Source organism: Centruroides vittatus, unplaced genomic scaffold (assembly GCF_030686945.1).
Source record: "Centruroides vittatus isolate TY-2023 unplaced genomic scaffold, ASM3068694v2 contig_905, whole genome shotgun sequence".
NCBI classification, from domain to species: Eukaryota; Metazoa; Arthropoda; class Arachnida; order Scorpiones; family Buthidae; genus Centruroides; species Centruroides vittatus.
Genome location: NW_027122595.1, coordinates 349,506 through 373,510, shown reverse-complemented (window position 1 = coordinate 373,510; position 24,005 = coordinate 349,506). Strand labels below are relative to the sequence as shown.

General features: G+C 29.8%; 2 protein-coding genes across 2 annotated transcripts in view; one reads left to right on the top strand and one right to left on the bottom strand.

The window, feature by feature from the left end:
* The window catches only part of LOC136984167 (PAT complex subunit CCDC47), a 212,828-nt gene extending 210,649 nt beyond the window's left edge, over positions 1-2,179 (top strand). Inside the window, exons 12-13 of the mRNA XM_067281101.1 lie at positions 1,016-1,183; positions 1,254-2,179. Of these exons, the coding sequence (XP_067137202.1) occupies positions 1,016-1,183; positions 1,254-1,325 (240 nt within the window). The 3' untranslated portion in view covers positions 1,326-2,179. The remainder of the gene's footprint in view (positions 1-1,015; positions 1,184-1,253) is intronic.
* LOC136984168 (uncharacterized) lies at positions 1,305-22,014 on the bottom strand. Its single transcript, XM_067281102.1, has 9 exons — positions 21,866-22,014; positions 21,353-21,489; positions 15,456-15,617; positions 8,803-8,933; positions 7,339-7,441; positions 7,139-7,270; positions 6,203-6,288; positions 6,049-6,135; positions 1,305-1,513 (listed from the first exon to the last, which is right to left on the bottom strand). The coding sequence occupies exons 1-9, from the start codon at positions 21,942-21,944 to the stop codon at positions 1,432-1,434; spliced, it is 999 nt and encodes a 332-aa protein (XP_067137203.1). The 5' UTR covers positions 21,945-22,014; the 3' UTR covers positions 1,305-1,431.
* Between the last annotated feature and the right edge of the window lie 1,991 nt (positions 22,015-24,005).

Below are 24,005 nucleotides of genomic sequence, written 5' to 3'. Positions count from 1 at the left end.
GTCATACTTTCCTGATGAAAACAGTCATTCTGGTCATCTATGTAACTCCATTTAGGGAAAAACTTTTTAATTGAATTCACACGACTTCCAGTCTAGACTGGAAGTTTGTATATAGTTAATCAGGGCCTCCTGCCCTGAAGCTTTCCATAACTAGTCTGGACACTTTCATCTATCTAATACTGTTCTTGAAATTAAGGAAAGACAAACAGATGGATGACAATGAGAATTTATAGGTCTACAATTTTTTCAAATTGCAGCTCAAAAATGTACAAAAGACACTGTGTAGAAGAAAAAAAAGTTGACTATTGTACATGTAAATGACACAAGGAAAAACAGTAGAAAAAGTTATCATCCCTATTTATAACTTTTATAAAGGATTCAAGGAAAATTATTATTAGTTAAATCTTATAGTTAGTTGTTTTAAGATTAATGAAATCTTTCTTTATTGATGATGAATATTTTAGCCTTATGACTTTCCAACTTTGCAATTCTCTACATACATCTTAAAAACTGACTTATAAAAAATAATTCAAACCTATTAATTCTTAAACATTGACACCATCAAATGAATCATATGCAATCTTGAACAGCAGAAAAACTAAAAACTATTTTATAAATTGTTCATTATTTAGAACATTAACCTGATGAAGATAATTTAAAAATGTTAGTTTTTTTACACTTAAATAAACCTTTTGCTGCTTTTAAAGATTGCATGTGATTGAGTGATATACTTGAGTGATAGTGCAGTTATTTTTTGAATTGTCATCAAACTACATAATTTTATAAATTTTGTCAATTGTATAATAATTTCATTCTATTATTAGGGAGATGACAATAATTATAACTTGAGTCAATAAAGAGTAAATTTATTAGAGGAATATGTATTTTAAAGACCGCATAGTGACACAAAAAAAATTACGTAAAGAGCTTAATGTGTATCATTTTAATTGAAACTTTTTTAAACAAAATATCTTGGTCTATTCAAAATAATCATAAAAATTGAAAAATATTATAGGCCAAAGCCAAGGCAGAGAAAAATCGTCAGAAAGTAGAAGAGGCATTCCTCAAGACCACTCATGCCCAACGACAAGAAGCAGCTCAGCTTCGCAGAGAGGAGAAACGCAGAGCTGAGAAGGAACGTATGATGAATGAGGAAGATCCTGAAAAACAAAGAAAATGGGAAGTAAGTACTACTGTTTTGAAATGTTAATTAATTGTATCTCCTTTATCCGATTAAAAAAATTTATATCTAGGAACGGGAACACCGCCGTGAGTTGAAGAAGAGAGCACCCAGAATGAAGCAATTGAAAGTGAAAACACTTTAATATCTCAAGAAAAAGTGTAATTAAGCATACTTAATTGGTGATTATAAAAATTTTTTACTCTGAATCATTATTGTCATTTTTGTTTGCAAATGATCAAATATGCATTCTACGATTTCTCCTTCAATGCTTTTCGATATCTTTCTACCTCAACGTTCTCCCAATGAGTTTGCTTTAATGGTTTAAAAAACCTGTAAATAAAAAAGTGTTTTTGAGGATAGACTATGCAAAAAAATATTAAAATAGGAATTGCTCTATTAACTTATATAAATATATTTATTATTTGACTTGTTCAAAATTTGGTTAATGCCATTTATAACTACAGAACATAAAGCTATGTGCCTAATTAAATATTCAGAAAACTTAACTTATCAATAGGAAAAAAAGACTTAAATTAATTTGTTTTTAGCAATGTTTTTTCATTTTAACATTTTTCTATGTGACAATATGAAAAAATTACAGAAATAAATTTTTGATATTTTGTATATGTTTTGCATTATTATTAATGTATAAAATTACTGATTTTAACAATAATGAGAACTGAAATTAAAGAATTTGTTTTGAAAGATGGAAATATGTAGCTTTTACTGTAACAACATAGTAGATTACTCCAAATGTGGCAAATGCAAAGTTTAAGTTTTGGTTACAATTTTTACTTTTCAAAAGAATAATTCTTATCTTTATTCTCTTTTTTTGTTTTATAAATTTGGGACGAATCAAAAAGAATATCACTTGACATTTGAAATAGTATTCTTAGTATTGCATTCTTGTGGATTCGCTCCATATATTGATTAATGAACAATAGATAAAGTCTATAACTCTGTAAATAATTAATGGAAATAAATATGTCTACTTCATTTTTAGAGTGGCTGTATTTTTCTTTTTTCAAAAATAATTAGACAACAAAATAAATAAATTTTTGTTTCTATGAATAAGACACAATTATCAGATGAAGTTATTTGAAAAATGAGTGTGTACTCAATATTATAAATATATAGACATACACATTACACCAGGCTGTATATCACTTCTATTATATTAATAACAAAGCATTAAACTGGTTAGTGGGCTATTCATAAGTTTGGATGCCATGCTCCCCAACCATCCAGTTTCAGGTTTTATGAAATATTACAACTTTTGTAATTTCAACTATCGAGTATCTCAAGATCAATGCAAAAGGTTTTTGTTCAGTTAAAATACTCAAATAACTGGACATGGTCAAAACATAAACCTTACATGCTTTTGCCATTCTCTTTTGCCTAAAAATTTTTTCTAATGTAGCTCAAGGACAAATTAAATTCTATCAACTTTGAGAGAAAGGTATATAGCAGATTACATATATATATATATATACCTATATATATATCTATATGTATATACCTAATATATCTATATACCCTTGTATATAGATATATAGTATATATATTACATAGGTATATAGTTTACTAAGTAGCTGTAGAATTTGAATTTCAGTAAACAGTCTGTTGAGGTGTATTTGATAGCTGGAGAACCAATGGTTATACAATAATCCATTAAGGCCTGAAAGTGACATCATTATCACTTAATTTCTTCAAAAACTGTAATGTTTCCATATCCTCTTCTGATTGATAGACATTTTATTACATTTCAGTCATGTATTGATAAATTAAGTTTATTGTCAAGTATAATGCCTAATCTGTTAAAACAAGGTTGGTCAAGCCAATCTAATAGCATACTCCACAAAAGAGAATCAAATATTAATTTTGTTTAAAATAAATTTTATAAATTCTTGGAATCAAGTAGTTGATCAGAAGAATTTTTTGCTGAGTATACAATAAGGGATGTGGTTTATATATTCCAGAGGAAGACTGTAGTTTTTACTATAGCTTACAATAACTGTAATGAAAATGTTTCACTTCCCTTTTGCACAAAAACATGCATAGTGAATGGATTGAACAGAAGCATGATAAAGTACAACTGAATCTACTTGGTAAATATTTGCATACAAAAATTTTGTATATTATACTCTATAAAATGAAAATTGATTTTCAAATGATCTCCTGGCAAAGCTAATAAATACATTTACTGTCTTGCATATATAATGTCTGATAGACACACACAAATCCTAACGTAAGCACCTCATTATAGTGGAGCATGCTAAGAAAGGATAAGAGCAATTACTCTTAACTCTTAGCTATTTTTAATATAATTTTAATAATTAAACTCCTGACTTTGGTAAAAATATATGTTTTACCAAATTTTATATATGTAAGCATTATTATTTAAATCATTAATAGTTTTGTTATATAGATTATTGGTTGTGTATTTATGGTTAATGGATAAAGGAGAGGATTCTTTATTAAAGAATTATTCCAGTTCACTAAAAACATTGGATAATTACTAACTGAATCAATGTATGAAATGTAATTTTACGCTAATGAATCCTACAAAGATTGCTAGGAAAAACTCATTATATACAATTTTGACTGATTATATCATATACTTTTTCTTGCTGATATCACAAAATATATCTATCTATGTGTAAGTATGAATACTTCCTTTGGCTCAAAAATAAATCAAACTGCTTATTCAATAGCTACTAATGAATCAATCAAATTGCAATTTTCTAATGTTTATACCTAAGTGTTTATTAATACAGTATAACACTTATTTTATTTACTGATATTGTTCTCTATCATTTAATTTTATCAGGATTAACTCTGTTTTAAGGCATTCCAAAAACCACTGGTGATCAATTTTATTGATTTCACAAAGATGTTTGATTCAATCCATCGAAATGCATTATGGAACATAAAACATTGAGGAATACAGTAGATCCTTGTTATCAATATTTTCAACAGCCTGTATCTCAACTCTAGCTGCTGTGTGCAGTCTGGTTATGTGGGCTTCTTTAACATCAATATCAGAGTGAGACGGATATATTCTCATCGTTTTTGTTTCTCCTTGCCATGGATTTTGTTATGCAAAAAGCAATGGGCATTCCTTAGGAGACAACTTGTCTAACAGATTAATATTTTGTAAATGATATTGCATTACTTGGTGAGTTGGAAGTATACTAGTTTAGATGCTAAAGCCAGCAAGATTGTCTTATGTACAAGGGTTGAAAAAATAGAGTTTATGCAGTTTGGAAGAATCCAAATTAGCATATTTTTAACAGTCCAGAGTTGGGTTATAGACCAAGTGCAATAGTTTACTTATCTTGGAAGCTTTGTTGCTACTGATGTTGGCACAGACAAAGACATTAATTGTGGAATTGACATCAATGACCAATTTGGTTGACAACAAATATGTATATTGCCACAAAGATATTAACCAAAATATCAGCTGCAATATATGCCTCTGAAACTTTGAAATTTGTATGATCAAACAGCTAAATGTTTTTAACAGCACTGCCTAAGAAAAATCCTTGGCATCTCATATTTTGGCCATGTCACAAATGAAGAAATTTTAAAAAGATCAAACTCCTAGAAAGGAAGGTCGGTTGCCGGAAATGTATCGTCTAGAACGCAAAAGTAAATGGTAATCCCTATTTTGGGCGAATTTGTCTTTAAAAATTATTTAAAAAATAAAAGAACCATCGGACGAAGGAATTACGAATTATGAGTATAAAATATCGTCACCAGGGGGAACCTGCTTAATTTACATTTTCCAGCGCTCATTTCTCTGTGGATAAAAGGCCGAAAACACCCCAAAGAAGGTACAGATGGTAACAAGAAAGATGTTTGTATAACACCAGTTCCGATTTTAGAAAATCTTTGTGTTTTTAATTGGAAATTTTTGTGTTTTTTAATGACTTTTTTAACTTTTTGGCGGCTAGTAGCCTAGAAAGGAAGGTCGGTCGCCGGAAATGTATCGTCTAGAACACAAAAGTAAATGGTGATCCCTATTTTGGGCGAATTTGTCTTTAAAAATTATTTAAAAAATAAAAGAACCATCGGACGAAGGAATTACGAACTCAAAATATCTATTGGTAACTGTGACTGAATATCAGATGCATTTTTTGCTGGGCATGTATGTATGCCAAACCATCAACATCCATAAACTGCATTATATTGCATACCTTCTGGTGGAAACAGGAAGCAAGGCTGACCTCAAAAATCTTGGCATCAAATGTTTAAGGATTTAAAAATGATTAACATCTCGTAAGATTGCACTGAGGCCATGGTGAATGGCTGTGTTCTCTGGAAGGAACTTACTGCCCAATGTATGTACTTTGCACAAGACCAGATGATGATGATGAAGACATGTTTAAATATACTTTGACTACAATATGTGAAATTTTATTGTTTTTGTTATAGTTATCATTTTCTTGAGATAAACAGGCATTCTTTTTTAAGTTGTCTTTTTTTGTAACTATTGCTTTAAGCCAGCTGGATGGCTAAGGCAGAAAGACCCAAGAATTTTTCATGGCAGTCTATCCTAGAAATATTGAGTTCCATTCCTTGCTACCCAACCACTCCCATAAAGGAGCCTGGAAAAAAGTCTAATTAATGCCACAGGACAGAAAGAGTAAGATGTTTTTTCCCTTAACAATTAAAATGATAAATACATATATATAAACATTTCAGCAAGATTGTTTGGCTTAAAATTATCCAAAGTACAAATTAGCAAGTAATATTTAAAGCAAAGTTGAAACAGTGATAAGAAATTTCAAGTAAGGATCTGTATTCTTTAAAAGATCTTGATTTATACAGCTCAATACTAAAATATTTTGCTAATATCTTACCGATCCATTATTTCTTTCAATGCATCTTCTTCATCAGAAGTTGGCTTATTGTTTAATGTAGCCAAATTGTTTCTTAAGTCTCTTAGTCTATTAAACATTGTAATTAAAAAATTAATTATATTTAAATAATTTTGTAATTTTATATGTAACTTACTTAGACATTCCAATTAGATGAGTATCAATATTTGGTACATTAAATGCATATTGAGCTGCAAGTTTTGCAATGTCAATCCCTCTTTCCTGAGATAAAAATTACAATATTAATTTTTGTAAGACTAATAAATATTTTATCTAAAAAAATTTTAATGTTAAATTCAATATCATATACACAAATAAATAAAATAAAAAGCAATCTTTGTAATAACAAGTAAATAAATTAAGATGCTACTTTCACTATGTAAAAACTGCATAAACCAAAGATTACAGAAAATTTCAGTTATTTGCAATAATTTTGCATATGCAAATTATAACAAGTAAGTAAACCTAAATACACTTCATTTTTAAATTACTAAAGGAATTGATATCATTTTCTATTTATTAAAAAAAATTGTAATTAACAATTAGATGCTATTTTTAATGTATTTAAAAAGCTATATTTCATTCAGTAATCTTGCACAAACAAACTTTCAACTAGATATGACATGAACATAGTAGTATGCATGTGTTCATGTATAATTTGTTATATTTAACATGTTTAACAAATATTTTACATAATAAATTTATCATCTAAAAGTGATTTTCATACTGCCATAAGAAATTGAGATGCTTATGATTCTTTTAATAGTATATGTCAAAGTATCCTTATCCATCGCTCATCTATGGATTTATTGTAGGTCAGAACCAACATTTTACAAAATTATCAAATTCAAACTTATTTTTAAGATGTTTCAATATGTACTTTTACTTTGTGGCTCTTGACAGTTCATTACTCTGTGATATTCTGATTGTGAGAAAAATCATTTTCTTTTATCTGATACATAGTGAGATTTGACTTTTAACTGTGTCTATATTAATTAAAATATTACAGCACAATATCTACATCATTTAATGATTTTGTTTATGTCATGATCAAAAGAAAATTTAATATTACCTGGCAGTATGAAGCAGCATTTCTACAGGAAATTTTAATTGGTTCTATAACTGGATGCCAGTTAGGAATTTCCCTATTTGTCAATAATCCCATGCCTAAAATACCTGCATTTATAATTCCAAGATTCTTTGCCTATAATTTAAAAATTATTTTAAAGCACATAAATGTATTTTGAAATTAAATTTTAAAAATATTATTACCTTGAAGTAAGGTAAGTATTCTAATAATGACTGATCAAAGGGTGTGCAACGACAGTATGATAAAACTGTGTCAATGTGTATTTTGCTTTTATCTAAAACAGTTCTGAAATTAAATAAAAGTATATTTGTTATATATTTGCAAAATATATTTTTAGAGTAATATATTATATTATAAAATTATTTAAATCAGTAAAAGATTTCTTAAAAGTTTGTGGTTATTTTAACTATTTATATAGTCTACTACAATAATAAATTATTGAATTAGATTATAGAAATAATCAGTAAAATTAATTCAGAATTTTATTAGTTATTTATTAATAAAATTATTTTTATAAAAGATTAAATAATTAAAAAGTAAAATTTATTAAATATCATCAGACTTTTTTAGCAAATAATCTTTATTAATGTGTTGCCTTAAATAATAAAAGCAAAAAACTGACTACATATGAAATCAAAGATAACTAATCTATATATAAACTGCAATTCTATTTTATTCTATGATGCTGATGTGGAGTTTTAGAATGAGACCAAGGTATACAAACATGAGAATTATCAATTATCTATATTCAACTACAACAGGAGTTGTATTTCTTACTTTAATTTCTTTTTGAATACTACATATGGCTTTCTTTTTTTTTTTTTACCTCTATCAATTTTTAACTTAATTTAATTATATCAGTTTCAAAGTGAATTGAATTATATTTTTCAAATGCTTTTTCTATTAGTTTAAAATTTTAATCATTTCTTTCATATATTATGAGAGCTTTTCAGATCAGCTAAAGGCTTTTTTACACAATATGACTCCTGCTGACATTTTTGTCACATCCAAAAACATGTCAATAAAATTTGTCAACATTCAGATGTTTACACAATGCACTGGAATATGATTTGCAAGTTGTTCTGAGTATGTGCAAGAGCATTTATTTCTCTCAAAAGTGAAAGAATGCAATCTAATATGTGATTCCTATTTTCTCGTTGATTGGTTTGACAATGTGACAATTTTTATTTTTACAAATTTTACAGAAACAAATTTTTTTATAAATTAATTTCGCATAATAAAGTTGAAAATTAATTAAACTTAACACATTAAATAATATGATTAAGCTGAAAAATTTTCTCATTACAAATGGTGCTATTGTAAGATTTTATCTTGGCACAAATTAATGTAATTTAGTATCATATGATATAAATGAAATAAAAGACAATATTATCAAATATAACAGAAATATTATATAATAATTGTAATTATATAATAATATATAATGTGTTTTTGAACATTATTAATAAATTTATACATTTAGATAAATACATTTGTAAAATCAGTTAAAAATATTGAGAAATCACGTCATGTAATTTGTGTAAAATTTAAGGTTGATAAATTTTGAATCTAAATTTGCACATCTTTATTTTATAAATCATCCGGACTACTATAATTAATATTAATTTAAAAAAATTTAAACTAACTGTAAAGCTTGAAGAGAATATCCTGTAACTCCTATAAATTTAGCTTTTCCAGCTTCTTTAATTTTCTGTAGAGCTGGTAAAGTTTCGTTTATGATTATTTCTGGATTGGAAGCAAATTCTAAATCATGAACCTATATAAAAATAATTAGTCTTTTAACTTATTAACACAATTAAATAAAAATTTGATTTAAATTTTGATAAATTATGGTGTCAACTTTTTAACTTCCTAATAAACAGGTAAATTTATAATAATTTTTAGTTTGCTTAAATTTTAAAATCACTTTTAAAACATGTTAGTTATAAAAGCTTTTTTCAAGTATTATGTTTATATGTAAACAAGAAATTGCATAAGAATAAAAAGGAATATAACAATAAAAATATAGTTCAGTTTAAAGATGTATTGGGTGGTTCGGAAAGTAATTTTGTTTTTTCCATAGAAATGTAAATGCAACATTCTTATAATAAATAAATATTTTATTGAATTATATATTGACCATATTGGTCAAATACCTGTTGTCATTGTTTCTGGTAGTAGCATGATTTCACATTCATAAAAATTTTGATCGTTGTTTACAAAAAAAACTGATCCAAGTGATTTTTGACATTGTCATTTCAAGTAAATGTCTGACAGTTAAAAAAATTTGTATAGACCGGAACAAGTAATAATCTGAGTGTGCCTGATCTGGCGAATATGGTTGGTGTGATAACACATCCCATCTAAGCTATAACAGTTTCTGACAGTTACCAAACTTGTGTGAAATTTGGCATTATCATGGTAAAACACTACACTTTGTTTGCTGATCAATTCTGGCCTTTTCTGTTTAATGATATTACTCAATTTGTTTACTCGATGGCAGTACACTTTTGAATCAATTGTTAAAATTGTTACCATTGTCTGGTAAAAGCTCAAAAGAAAAATTTCTTTAAAATCCCACCATAGAGAGCATCTCTCGTTAATAACATGTGGAATCCATATATCCAGCTTTGAAATGAAACCAATTCGTTTTAAGTAATAATAAACGGTTCAATTTAACAGATTTATCTTGTAGTGATTTCATGTGTTGTTATATGGCAGATTGCTTCAATCAGTACCTTTATTTTGTTTTCATTGGCTTCAAATGGCCATCCAGAATGTGGTGTATCTTCTATATTAAAATTGCCAGAACGCAATTTTGTAAACCAGTTTTGGCACTGTCTTTCTCTCAACACATCTTCTTCAAACATGTACCACAATTTTTTTCTTGTTTGAACAGCAATCTGATTTTTTAGTTATAAAAAAGCAAAATATGCCGAAAACGATGCTTTCGATTTTCCATATTTGGATGGGTCACCGAAAAAAAACAATGGTACAGAATCAAACAAAATTTTTTACAAATAAGCCTTAAAATGTCAGCTGTCAAAGTACATAATGAAAATGTTGTTTAAAATAAAATTGGCTGATAAAAATACATCTAATTCCTCTAGTAATAAAAAAAAGAAATTACTTTCCGAACAACCCAATAAAACAAGAGAATGGAACAACAAACAAACTGAAAATTACAACAACAAAACAGATAAAGTAATTTCAGCATCTTTAACAGAAAAACAATGTGGTTAAGATGCTGGAAATATTCATTCTTGAAAAACATGTAAATCCTCATTACAGACATGTAATTAAAAAATATTAATTTTTTAACCAATACAATACATAAATATTTTAAAATTATTCATATATATATGTGAATAATTTGGGGTTGTATATATATATATACAACCCCAACGAGAAAAGAAAACTTGGACAACATGTTATTTTAATCAATCTCTAGCTTATCCTTCAATAATATCAAACAGAAAAATTTTATATTAATAAACTTTTATTATAACTGAAGATTTTACATAAAAAATTTTCATGTTAATAACACACAAAAAAGTTATGAACAGTTGAAAAAGTTTGGACAAAGCCTTTTCTAACAAATAATACATTGGACAGTACATATATCTAGTTATTTCATCTTTGGCTTGTATAACAGAGTTCTTAGATCATTCATCATATCAACAAGAGCCAAACATTCATTTGGAATAATTTCATACCAAATTTGTGTGATTTTTTGCTTTAAACCCATCCACACTTCCTTGAGGACTTTTTCTCAATGTTTTTTAAAATTTTCTATAAAGGAAAGATTGGGACTGCTTGATGACCATTTTAATGTGTGTTATTATGTTGGGCCAGCCAAGCCTTGGTGGTTTAGCAATATGGCAACTTGCACCATCCTGCAGGAAGATAAAATGTCCATGATATTGAAATTTTTTAATGATGGTAATAAGTTTTCCTCAAAGATTTGTTGATAATTTGCTGCATTTACTGATCCCTTAATGAAATACAAATTTCCTACACCTTGGGCTGACATGCAATCCCATACCATAACACTTGCTGGGAATTTTACAGTGCATTGTAGACAATCATGACAGAATGTCTCTTCTTGCTTTCTAATGACTTTTTTCTATTGTCTCCAATGCAGACTTCAAACTTTACCTCATCACTAAAAACAACCTGCTTCCACTGTTGTTGTGTCCAGATTGGTGCTCTTTGATCACTTCAATTGGTTTTTTATTTGTTTCTGTGAAAAATGGTTTTGCTTTTGTCTAAGAAAACAAATTACATGTCACAATTGTTAAGTAAAAATAATAATAATTTCTTACCTGACAGAAGCTGTAGCCAAGTTTATGCAGATGGATACAAGTTTCTTTTGTAACTTCTTTTCCATTAACTTTATTCTATTTGTTCACTAATTTATTGAGTAACGTTCCTCAATTTTTTTAATTGTTTCAGGAAGGTGCTTGTGATCTTTCTTCCAGTTGATTTTTTTGGAGGAATTTTACCAGTTTCCTGATATTTTGAAACAATACCACATACTCTAGAATTAGCAATTTTTAATTTCTTTGCAACTTTTCTTAAAGGTTTGTCCTGTCTATGGAGATTGATAACTACTTCACTTACATCAATATGTACAGCCTTACCAGGTGCAATTTTCATTAAACAAATACACCTCAATAAATGTTAATATGGAAAAAGATGTCAGCTCATTTACATATTTAGGAACAGGTCATTTAATGCAGTGATTCTCAAAGTGGGGGTCGCGAAAAATATTTGGGGGGGTTGCTGAAAAATTGATGCCAGATCAATTTTTTTTCAAATATTTTATAAATTTATTATGGATTCATGTTTAGAAATAATAGAAATAAAAAAATATATAAAATAATTTTTACTTAAATAAATTGCGCACATAAATATTTTAATACGAGCCTAATATTCATAAATTTGTGCGCTATTGGGGAATCCCCGAGTTCCACTCTCAGTGTAAACTATGATAGAACAACATTGTCATTTGGAATGGTGTTCACTAGCAGCGTTGTGTCTGTAGGCAAGTCGAATTAGAAGTACAGTAGAGCTGTAACCGATCAACCGAAAACTTTACAGTCGGCAAATTTAAATTTTTGCTAGTGCTGTGGCACTGCAATATTTGGCTATGTCTTGGGCTACTCCAATACTATTTTAGTTGGTATGCATTTTTAGCTGGCAGCATTGAAGCGACCATGAGAGGGTACTTAACCCCCTCCCTCTGGGATGTTTTCCTACACACAGTCATTCTTCAGCGTCCTTTGAAAATTTCAAAAGGGGGGGTCACAGATCAAAAAGTTTGAGAAACACTGATTTAATGTACTGTCCAAGATATTATTTGTCAGAAATGGCTTTGTTCGAGTTTTTTTGTCGCACATGCTTTTTTCAACTGCTCATAAGTTTTTTTATGTATTATCAACATAAAATTTTTTTATGTATCAATAAAATCTTTAGTTATAGTAAAAGTTTACTAATATAAAATAATTATAAGTGTACAAAATTTTTCTGTTTGATATTATTGAAGGATAAGCTAGTGTGAGGACCGAATTGAGCCGGTCCAATTTTAATTTTTCATTATTTCAAATCCCCTCGGGAGATAACGATCGAGATCCGCGATAACGATCAAACTTTGAAGGATGTACAGTCTTCCGCCGTCAAACCCGCTTCCCTCCTTCTCCGGATCCCACCTGAGTCATGGAACTCAAGTCACCACCCTTCATCGCGATTGGTGATTGTTACGGAAGGGACCGGGGGTATATAAAGGGGAGAGATATCTAAGAAAGAGGTCGAAGGACGGGGAATGGCCCGTTGACCCAAGTCCTGTACGAAGGCCATTCCAAGACGCCGGAGCCTCCGCCCACAAGCCGAGCCTGCTGCACCGCCAGGAAAGACGCCTGAAGAACATTCTCGATCGTAGTCGATAACCGAGAGGTATGAATCCCCTAACAATTGTGAGCTCTCTCTCTCTCCCGCGATTAGGGACGGAATGCGTCACTTCGATGTAATCGATTCTATATTCTAATAAATCTTATCTGTGTTGTCTTGCTACTACGGATATTGCCTTTTTCTTATCGACGATCCCACACTTCCTCCACTCGACCTGACAATTAATTAACCGATCCCGACAAGTCGGGATATTATGATAAATTTAGCCATCCTAGACAGTGGGTCGGGTCTTACCGACCTGAACGCCGAAGAAAAAAGGAGGTACGACTCCGTCCTACCTCCGGCATTCCCACACTAGAGATTGATTAAAATAACATGCTGTCCATCCTTTTGTTGGGGTTGTATATTTGTACTACTATGTTTTATGTGCCATTATTAATCTCCAATTCTTAATAAGTAGTATTTACATATCGTTTCTGGTTTAATGAGGTACAAATATTTTAAAAAGTCTAGCATTTCAAATTTTCTCAGCTCACCCTCAGAAATCAAGTATTGATTGTTACACATTCAATAAACTATAAACTTTCTTAGTGCATCCCTGCTAGTTCATTGCATTTTGTTATATACAGTGGTGATATTCGGCGGGTTCGCACAGGTTCGGCCGAACCCGTTGTTAAAATTTTCAGTTTCCCGAACCTTGTTAAACACACGGAACATTTCTCAGTGGGTTTGTTTTTTTTAAAAAAATATATTAAAATATGCGTATTATACTCTGTAATACTACTAAACTAGAGCCTTATACCCCGTTCGTACCGAGCATTTCAATCTAGATTGTGAGCAAGGTCAGGGAGTATGTGTTGGTGCGATCTCTCTCAACCGTTTCAATCGAGGTTTAATCGCAATCGATTCAAGAGAGTTCTTGAAAGTAGATCCAGTCATAAGAGAGATCTCAGAATGCCACGCGTGCGAGATAATACAAGATGGCTGTCGAACACGTGTCGGACTATGGACAGCGAAAGAAAAAGTATAATGTATCTCGAGAGATGATGATGACACGTGTGTATTTCCAGAAGCGCCATTTCGCAGTAAAGATTACCCCTGCCTAAAAAAAAAAAGGTTGACAGCCCTAAAATATTATCGTTCCCTGCCCTTCACCCACGGCTCGTTACGTTTCAAGTACGCCACTGATTGTTAGATATACGGTTGCAAGAAAAGGTATTGTATTTATTTCTATTCAAAACTTCCATTTCGTTTGTCGGTGATTGTCAGGGAAAAATTTTCTGCTAGTGAACCCCCTTGTTAAATATTTCGAATATCACCACTGGTTATATAGTGTGTCAACGTTACAATTACATAATTTTCTCTCTGATAATAATCTCTCTGACTTTAACAACAATTACTTCCACTCTTAGACTTTCAGTACTTAGGACACATAACTGTCATCCAATGTTTTACTCAATTGTAATGACATGCTGTATGTGTATCTTACTGTACTTATACCTGCATTGTTTCACTTGGTCATTAAATTGAGTGTAATATCCTTGTCTGGTATATCTTAAAAAAGTTTTAAACAGCTACACATGCCAAATATTAATATAAAATAAAACACAAACACGTATATCACTGTTTGCTAGTGTTAAGAAAAAAAGATTTATTTTGCAAGTACTTTCCAACTGTCTAAAACTGTCCTCTTCAGGCAGAATTGTTATTAGAACTTCCACAGAACAAGATATTTGAATTCAAGAAAAAGAATCTAAACATCAACTAATGGTTTTTCAAAATTGTTTGTCCTGCATGTGCATGGAAATTTAAATTATACATGTACAGTTTACAAAAATTATACATTAATACAAAATACAATAAAATGTAAAATAAAACATCAAGAATAAATGAATTAAAATAAAGTACATAAATAATAATGAATTAAATAGAACTTTGTTTAGACAGTTTGTAGCAGTCAGCACTCCTGGGAATGAGTTACAAAAGCCTGAAAGCACTAGGAACTTTTTAGAATGTCTGCAGTCTAATAAATAAAAACTACATTTAATTGTTGTATGCATTTTTTAAAATCACTATCATTTGTACAGAGAAAGAAATATAAATTTTTTTAAAATTAAATTTAAAAAAATACTTTTTGTTTATTAATCATAATTTTAAAATATTAATTTTGAAATTTATATTGATATGTAAATTCATAAAATTTATGAAAATACTGACTATTATACAGAATTACATGTATCATTACAATATAAAATATTTCATTTAGCTTTTTATTTTATACTTATAAAAACTATGAAATTATTGTATTATTTAGAAATTGTAATCTTGATTGCTTAACTTGAAAAATTAAAGTCGCATCTAATCTAATTTTTAGATATTCTGTATTTACCTGGATAACATCAAAATAATCAACACCAATTCTCTTTAAACTCTCCTCAACACTCAACAAAGTGCGTTTATATGAAAAATCAAACATGAATTTATTCTGTGGTAAATAACGTCCAACTTTTGTTGCTAAATAATATGACTCACGTGGTACTTCCCTCAATGCCTACAAGTAAATATATAATAAATAAAAATAAGAAACTATTCATATAATTTTTTATATTTCACTAATTATATGACAACTTTTACACAAATAATTCTCAATTCAATATTTTAAATTTATTTTATTATAAAACATCACTTAATGATATATTATGAATGAAATAAATTAAAATTGATAAATTTCATTATACATTTTTTAAATTTTAACTTATAGTAGACAATTGATATAAACATTTAATAATTTAATAATTCTAAAAGCTATTGAACTCACATAGTACACTAAACTTTTTAATTTTCAAACTTTTCTGTTTCATTCAAATAAAATAAGGCAGTTTTATTTCTGACAAATTTTGACTGTTAATAATTAAAATTTACTACAAAATTATTTTTCTATATACAAGGTCTGATCAAAAAGTATTTGACCTTATGTTTTTTCTTTGCAAGTATTTGCAAGCTAGAGAACACAAGACTGTCATCATGTGATCTTAGATCCTACAACATGTGTGTGAAATTTGGGAAGCCAATCCTATCCTATAGTCACTCTCAGGCAGTTGTGATAGTTGCATACAAATGCTCTAATCATCATATTAGTGATTTGGCAGAACATGACAGATTCTGATTTCACAAAGATTATAACCAGAGATGAGACCTGGCCTAATATATGACTCTCCAAGAAAAGCACAATCATCCCAGTGGAAAATGCCATGATCTCCATGGCCAAAAAAGGCACGGCAATCATACAGCAATGTGAAGGTCATGCTGACCATCTTTTCTACCATTATGATATAGTTTATCATGAGTACACACCCCTTATAGAAAAACTGTGACAAAGGAGTACTATCTGACTGTTAGGTGCAAGAGACCACAGCTCTGGTAACTGGTTCATTCATTGCAACAATGCTCCGGCCCATGAATCGTATCTCCACACATTCCTTACAAAATACAGTATTGCTCAGGTTTGGTAGCCTTCAAACACCCCAGAGATGACTCCAGCCAACTTTTGGTTCTTTCCTAAACTCAAGATGCCACTCAAAGGAAAGGGATTTCAGGATGTAGAGGCAATCAAGACTAACACAATGAAGTATCTGATGGAGATCCTGATAAATGACTTTTAAAAATGCTTCCAACAACGGAAGCATTTTTTAAACATGGGAGAAGTGTATGAACTATTTTGAAGAGAACTAATGTTTGAACCAAATAGATATGCAGTTTTTTTTCTGACCAGGTCAGATACCTTTTGATCAAACTTTGTATTCATAAAATATACATATATTTTAGTTCTGAGTTTAGTAAAAAAAGGAACTCAAAATAGATTTAAATTATAAAAGCAATTTAATAATTGAGAAAAACATTTTTCAGACATTGTGATCTCATCAGCTGGCAAAAAAAAATTGTAGTACATGTTTGAAGAAGATGTGTTGAGAGAAAGACAGTGCCAAAACTGGTTTACAAAATTGCGTTCTGGCAATTTTAATATCAAAGATACACCACATTCTGGATGGCCATTTGAAACCAATGAAAACATAATACGGATTGAAGCAATCTGCCATATAACAACATGTGAAATTACTAAGAGATTAAATCTGTTAAATTGAACCATTTATTATTACTTAAAACGAATTGGTTTCATTTCAAAGCTGGATATATGGGTTCCACATGTTATTAACAAGAGATGCTCTCTATGGTGGGATTTTAAAGAAATTTTTCTTTTGAGCTTTTACCAGACAATTTAACAATTAATTCAAAAGTGTACTGCCATCCAGTAAACAAATTGAGTAATATCATCAAACAGAAAAGGCCAGAATTGATCAACAAACAAAGTGTAGTGTTTTACCATGATAACGCCAAATTTCACACAAGTTTGGTAACTGTCAGAAACTGTTATAGCTTAGATGGGATGTGTTATCACACCAACCATATTTGCCAGATCAGGCACACTCAGATTATTACTTGTTCCTGTCTATACAAATTTTTTTTAACTGTAAGACATTTACTTGAAATGACAATGACAAAAATCACTTGAATCAGTTTTTTGTAAACAACGATCAAAATTTTTATGAATGTGAAATCATGCTACTACCAGAAACAATGACAACAGATATTTGACCAAAATGGTCAATATATAATTCAATAAAATATTTATTTATTATAAGAATGTTGAGTTTATTTTTCTATGGAAAAAACGAAATTACTTTCCGAACAACCCAATAGAAGTTTAGTTTCAATTATATGTAAAATCATTCAATATTTACACATTGGCTTTGTGAGGCTTTAGATTTTGAATAAAACAATCTTAAAAATGGCTTTTAAAAATATGGAGTGTGATTAAGCCAAATTTATAATTTATTTAAATGAAATTATTTGTTAAAATTTGTTTTTATGCTGAACTTATCATATTTCAATATTTTGAAAATGTTTAAATAAGAAAGTAATTTAACAAAAATGAAAAAGAGTTTTTGAGTTTTTTTTTTGATCATCTCTAATCATATATGATTATATGATCTAATATTTTCATATAAATGTATCTGCATATCTGCACAATTTGTTTGTTTATTAAAAAATAATTTGTTTAGTTACTATATAATTATGTAAATATTATTTTCAAGACATAATTTCAGAAAAATTGCTCATTATGAAATATGTTTCAATGTTAAAATGCTATTAATGAGAATGAAAATTACATCATTTCATCAGAATGATAAATGAAATCTTTCTGTATAATTTTGAGAACATTTTAAGGAAAAAATTAATGTGACTAAGTTCTATTCATTTTTGATAATTTGTTTTGCCTTTTTGTAAGTGCCATTTCTGATTAGAAAGCTGAAAACTACATATCATCATCCTACTCAATAGGCTATTCAACACACCAATCATAATTTAACTACCAATGAATAGGCATCTTCCTTTATATGTTTAACATTCTTGTTTTGAGAAAATCTTCCTTTATACTCAAAAATATTACACGACATTCTGACGCAATCCTCATCAAAAATCTATATGGTGTATATGTTATCCTTGTCAAAAACAAAGAAACTGGTATCAACTAGGGATTGCAATCCAGCAGTGTTTTCAATCCAGCTGGATTTTTGCTGGATTGAAATCATTCCAGATGGATCCAGTACAGATCCAGCGTGAATGTATTTTTGGTGCAACAAAGTGTTATCTGTCTATCTATCTACCCAGAAATTTATGGTTTTTTTTAAAGAAATAAAACATTTTAAAAAAATACTTAAGAAACTTTTATTATTTAGACTGGTCATTATATATCAGTAAAACTTCTTACACATTTAGGTAGTAAACTTAACTTTGGTTCGGTTTAACACTTGATAGTGATAATTAACTTTAAATGTTTAGTTAAAGATTACATTATAATTATAAGTTAAATAATAGCAAAGATAATTCTACTAATTAATTTATATTAATATATTATAATAATGTAAGGACAGATAATCAGTGGCTAAGTGGCTATCAGTCTTACCAGTTTTCTTATATAGGCTCTACATATTAGTCTGTAGTTATTTATAAGTATATAAAACTATGTACTGGAAGTAGAATAAGTTAAATAAACTACACCTTTATCAATCCAGCAAAATTTAATAAAATAATAACATTTTCAATCGTTTTTAACGATCTTCCTCGGTTACAAAAAAATAGAACATTATATATAGAACATAAAATGTGTTCAGAACAAATACAAAAATTAATGGAAAACGCCCAAACGGACAAAATATAGATAAATAAACAAAATAAATAGTGGAAAAAGTATATATATATAAGATATAACAACGAAACCAGCATTGTCCGTTAAAAACATTAATTAATGTAAAAGGATCTCCGCACGGTAGACAATGAGTCCGCATCTCTATGGTTTGTACAACCAGTTGTCATGTGCGCCTTGCAGATTTCCAATCTTTCAAGATGTTTGACTGTTTGCTTATTCGTCGTCGTTTTTATATTTGCCACTTGATCCCATTGGATGTTAACATCTTTCTGTCTTGCGTATGATACCAGAACAGTATTGTCAAGGTTCTTACTGATTGTATATTTGTGCTCTTGAGCCTTTGTTTTAAACCGCGCATCGTTGCTCCCACATAAACAAGCTTGGAATTGAAACGTTGGTTGTGTAAAGGCACCGAATACATATACCCGTTCATATTCTGTTGAATTCCAATCCTCTTTCTTTTTATCATTTCTTAAAAGTTTGAAAACAGTGGGATTACGTCAGTATACAGTACAATACTTATTAGGCCTGGCAGTGCATCTATGTATCTTGTTTAAAAATGGGATGTAATTAAGCACTATTTTTTTTATATTTATTTCAAACACATTTTATGTTCTATAGTTAATGTTGTATTCTTTTGTAACTGAGGAAGATTGTTAAAAGCGATTGAGTACGTTATTATTTTATTAAATTTTGCTGGATTGATTAAGGTATAGTTTATTTATAAGTAATTTAATTATTAGTGTTAGTAAAGTAGTGAGTAAGTAATTAGTAGCAGTCTAGTAGTTAGCAAAGCAGCAATGTGACAATGTAGACTTTTGTGCCATTATTTAGAAAGTTAACTGAGTATCAGATCCGTAGCACTGGATCCAGCAGGCCGAAGAATGCACTGGATCTAGCTGGATTGCTGGATGACAGATCCAGCAATTGCAATCTCTAATATCAACACAGTCTATGTTAACTATGCTTCCAGAGCTATCAATATGTACAGAACGAATTCTCTCAATTTCTAATTGTTTGATATAATTTAATATATAGTAGTAGGTATCTTGTACTATGAATTTCTGTAACTTCAAATATTCCAGAGTTCAATTGCTAAATTTAAGAGAAATTCAATCCAAAGTTCAAACAGTGCTTTTACATTCAAACTGCATGCACAGTAAAAAAATGTGCTCACTAGGTAAACATCAGCTGTTGTGCACTTGTCTCTTGATCTCACTGTGAAAGCATCTCATTTTTTTTGCTTATTTTTGGTGTATGGTTACATATATAAATATATAACCTCATCTATTAATCACAGCATCCAAGAAGTGTGTGAAAGCAATGAAGTCTAAAAGGAAAGTCATAGTATGACAATTGAGGTGAAAAAGGAACTTATCACAAAGCATGAAGGCAGTAGACATGTGGTGTGGCTAAAGTCAATAGAGTGTACTATTCTTAAGAACAAGGAAACAATGAAAGCAGCAAATGTGGTTAAGGTTGTGACAATGTTGATTTCTGGGAGATTGCAAGTTACTGAGATGGAAAAACTACTCTTAGTCTTGATAAATGAGAAGCAATTGGCTGGTGATATCATCTCTGACAGGATTATTTGTGAGAAAGCCAAGCAGCATTGTAGTGACTTTAAGGAACAGGACATCACCATTCTTCATTAAAATACAATAAATGCAATTTTATTTTATTATACGGTATTTACATATTTTATTTATTGGTTTCATGTTTTAATTCATTATTTAGGGCATTTAATTGTGTTATTTTTACCTTAAATTATATGTTTTTGCTGTTTATCAAATTGGGTATTATTTAGGGTCAGGGATTCCACTTTCCATTATTTCTAATGGAAAAAATTGATTTGAACTTTGAACGATTCAGAGTTTGAATGACCTCCTGGAATTAAATTGGAAGTACAAGGCATCACTGACTGCATTTGTATGAATATCAGAATATATGTTTAAAAATTGAAAAATGAAGTTTTAAAAATATAAATATGATTTTAAAATGATACACTGTATATTTACTTTTCCAAGTATAACTTCAGCTTTTCCAAATCCATACCATGGAGCAGTATCAATATAATTAACACCACAGTGGAGAGCTTCATGTACAGTTTCTATTGCTTCTTCTTCATTAGTATTATTTACAAGTTGAGAGCCTCCTGCAAAGAAAATATGATTTTTAATTAACATTAATTAATTTTGATAAATTTTTAAAGTTAATAAACAAATATTATAATGAAACTATTTTAGACTAATTTCTAGTCAAAAAGAGAATTCACAAAAGATTTGAAGGTTTTATTGGAGAAAAAATACATTATCATAATTAAAATGCAAAATAAACCATCAGCCCAAAAACCGAAAACCAGCAGAAATAGTAAAAAAACCAGGTTTTAGCAGTTGTTATTTATATTAAAATGCTAATTTGGTTTTGTTCCATTAACATGTTTTTGAGCTTAACTGTTAAGTAAATTATTTGGATATACAAAATTGAAATAGTAATAATTATTATTATTTACAAAAGAATAAAATATTTACCAAAACTCAACAGAGATACTTTCATTCCAGTGTTTCCAAGTTCATTGTAAATCATGTTTTCTTCTAATAATTTTTCCATATTTCAATTTTATGTTTAATTTTTATTTCAATATTACTGATCCCTAGACTTCACAAAATAAAAAGGTTAATATTCAATAATTATTTTAAAATATTTATTATTATAATTTAAATATATATTACATTTAAATAATAAAAATGTTTAATATATTAACATTTTTAAAACATTAAAGACACATTCTTTATAGAACAATTAGCTTTCTTTCTATATGGTATCTATCTTAATATTTTAAATACACATTATTAACATGTATTTAAAACATTTAGACATTGACAAATACCATAAAACAAATACAGCATGCCAATATTTTTAATATTGGCAAATTATATAGTATTTCATACAAATTCAAAATTATTCTATCACCTTTATTTCAATGATTTATTCATACCCATTGATGATCTACCAATCCTTTTACATTAAAAGTACAGTATATAGTCAAATTGAGCAAAATAAAGAAGCACTTATTTACACTTTATACCAATTCATATGATGAATAAATGACATGCTTTACATTTCAAGATCTGTTTACTATTTTTAAAAGTTACAAATATATATATATCATATTTTAAAAAGTTTATATATATTTATCCTCCTTGCAAAATCTCAAAATTCGCAAAATAGTTACAAGTTTTCTGGTTTTCTCCACGTCTCTAATGCCTAAATAGGAGCCAGTTACTTAAAAGACCCCGGAAGGCATTTCATCGGCTCTCCGTGAGTAATTTCGTATGGTCAAGCAAAAACGCTTCGGAGGATAAGCGACTACGCAATAATCTCCATATTAACCCCGATATCAGAGAGAGAGAGAGAGAAATAACTTATCTATTTTTCAAAATTTCTGAAAAATATACGGCAAGATTGCAGCTCCGAATAAAAGGTTTGCGACCCCCTAAACGAGCAAAAACGTCAAAGGAACCTGCCGAGATATTCGTCTCCAAAATTTTCGGTACTATCGTCTATTTCCACGCTTCGCGTCGGTCAAGGTCAGCGACGGTGAACCTTGATCTCCGCAACGCATGTAGTCGGGTGCTGAAGTGAGAGCGATAGCGATTATCTCATCGCACAGACGAGGCAAGCCCCCATATTCCAACTATATAAAATCAAGTATTCCACCAACAGTCAACCGGGCTTCGAGTAGCCCACGAACAGTTGGTCTCTGTAGTAATCGAACGTTTTTTTTATTCATCTGTAAATATCGTTAGAATATTTGACCACCTGACTGCCTGTTAAACGCGTGATGGGCTTAGCGGAGCGCGTATCGTTACTCCGACCGCTTCCCGGAAGTAGTCAGTGAAAGGTGGCGATTCGCGTGTTTTGTTAGCCGTCTCTAGTGAGGTCAAAAACAGTCTATTTTTAGCAGTTTTGAAAAATAGTTCCGAAAATTTTGACTTTTAAATTTTACACATATTTTAGGGTGCCCAAAATTCCAGATAGACTGGTTTTGGGGGTTATAATCACGCGAAGAGGTCGCATGTTGATCATCGGTTCTTTTTACTCTTATAAACATGGTCTACAGCTCTGATACGGTCCCAACAGCATCATTCTGAGGTGCAACTGTACCAAAAATACAGTATTTGTTGTTTTATTTACTTATTAATGAGTATAATTAACCTTCTAGCAATCTTCCCACAACATTTATTTTCATATCAAACACAAACAATCCTATACATCAGCGACGCCCGCAGACTATACAAAAGGCGGGTGCAAGTTGTAAAAACGGGCACCATACGTTAAGCAAGGAGCTTCGAACTGTGATTCAACGTCAGATCAGCGCTCCCACAAAGTGGCACGGGTTGTAATCGGGCTAACTTGGCCTTGAAAACAAATACAGTAAGACACCGCTTAACGCTGATTCGATATAACGCAGTCTTCTCGAAGCCTAAAAAAGGTCAAAATCTACGCTAATTTAAATTATCGCGGCATTTCATTGATTCGTATATAATACGATTATGTACGAACACGAACTAATCACAAAAAGGTGGCAAAAAGGTGTACTTTCTTTAAATCTACGTTTGGTGCAATTTCGGAAAATATATAACGTCATGGATGCCATAGGCAATATCG

Bases quoted from the DNA above. Each gene is read 5' to 3' on its own strand.
- LOC136984168 (XM_067281102.1), bottom strand. From the start codon at position 21,944: ATGGAAAAATTATTAGAAGAAAACATGATTTACAATGAACTTGGAAAC. The intron at 21,490-21,865 runs GTAAATATTTTA...TTTTCTTTGCAG, and splicing joins AGTATCTCTGTTGAGTTTTG to GAGGCTCTCAACTTGTAAAT. The intron at 1,514-6,048 runs GTAAGATATTAG...TTTTATTTACAG, and splicing joins TTGAAAGAAATAATGGATCG to GTTTTTTAAACCATTAAAGC.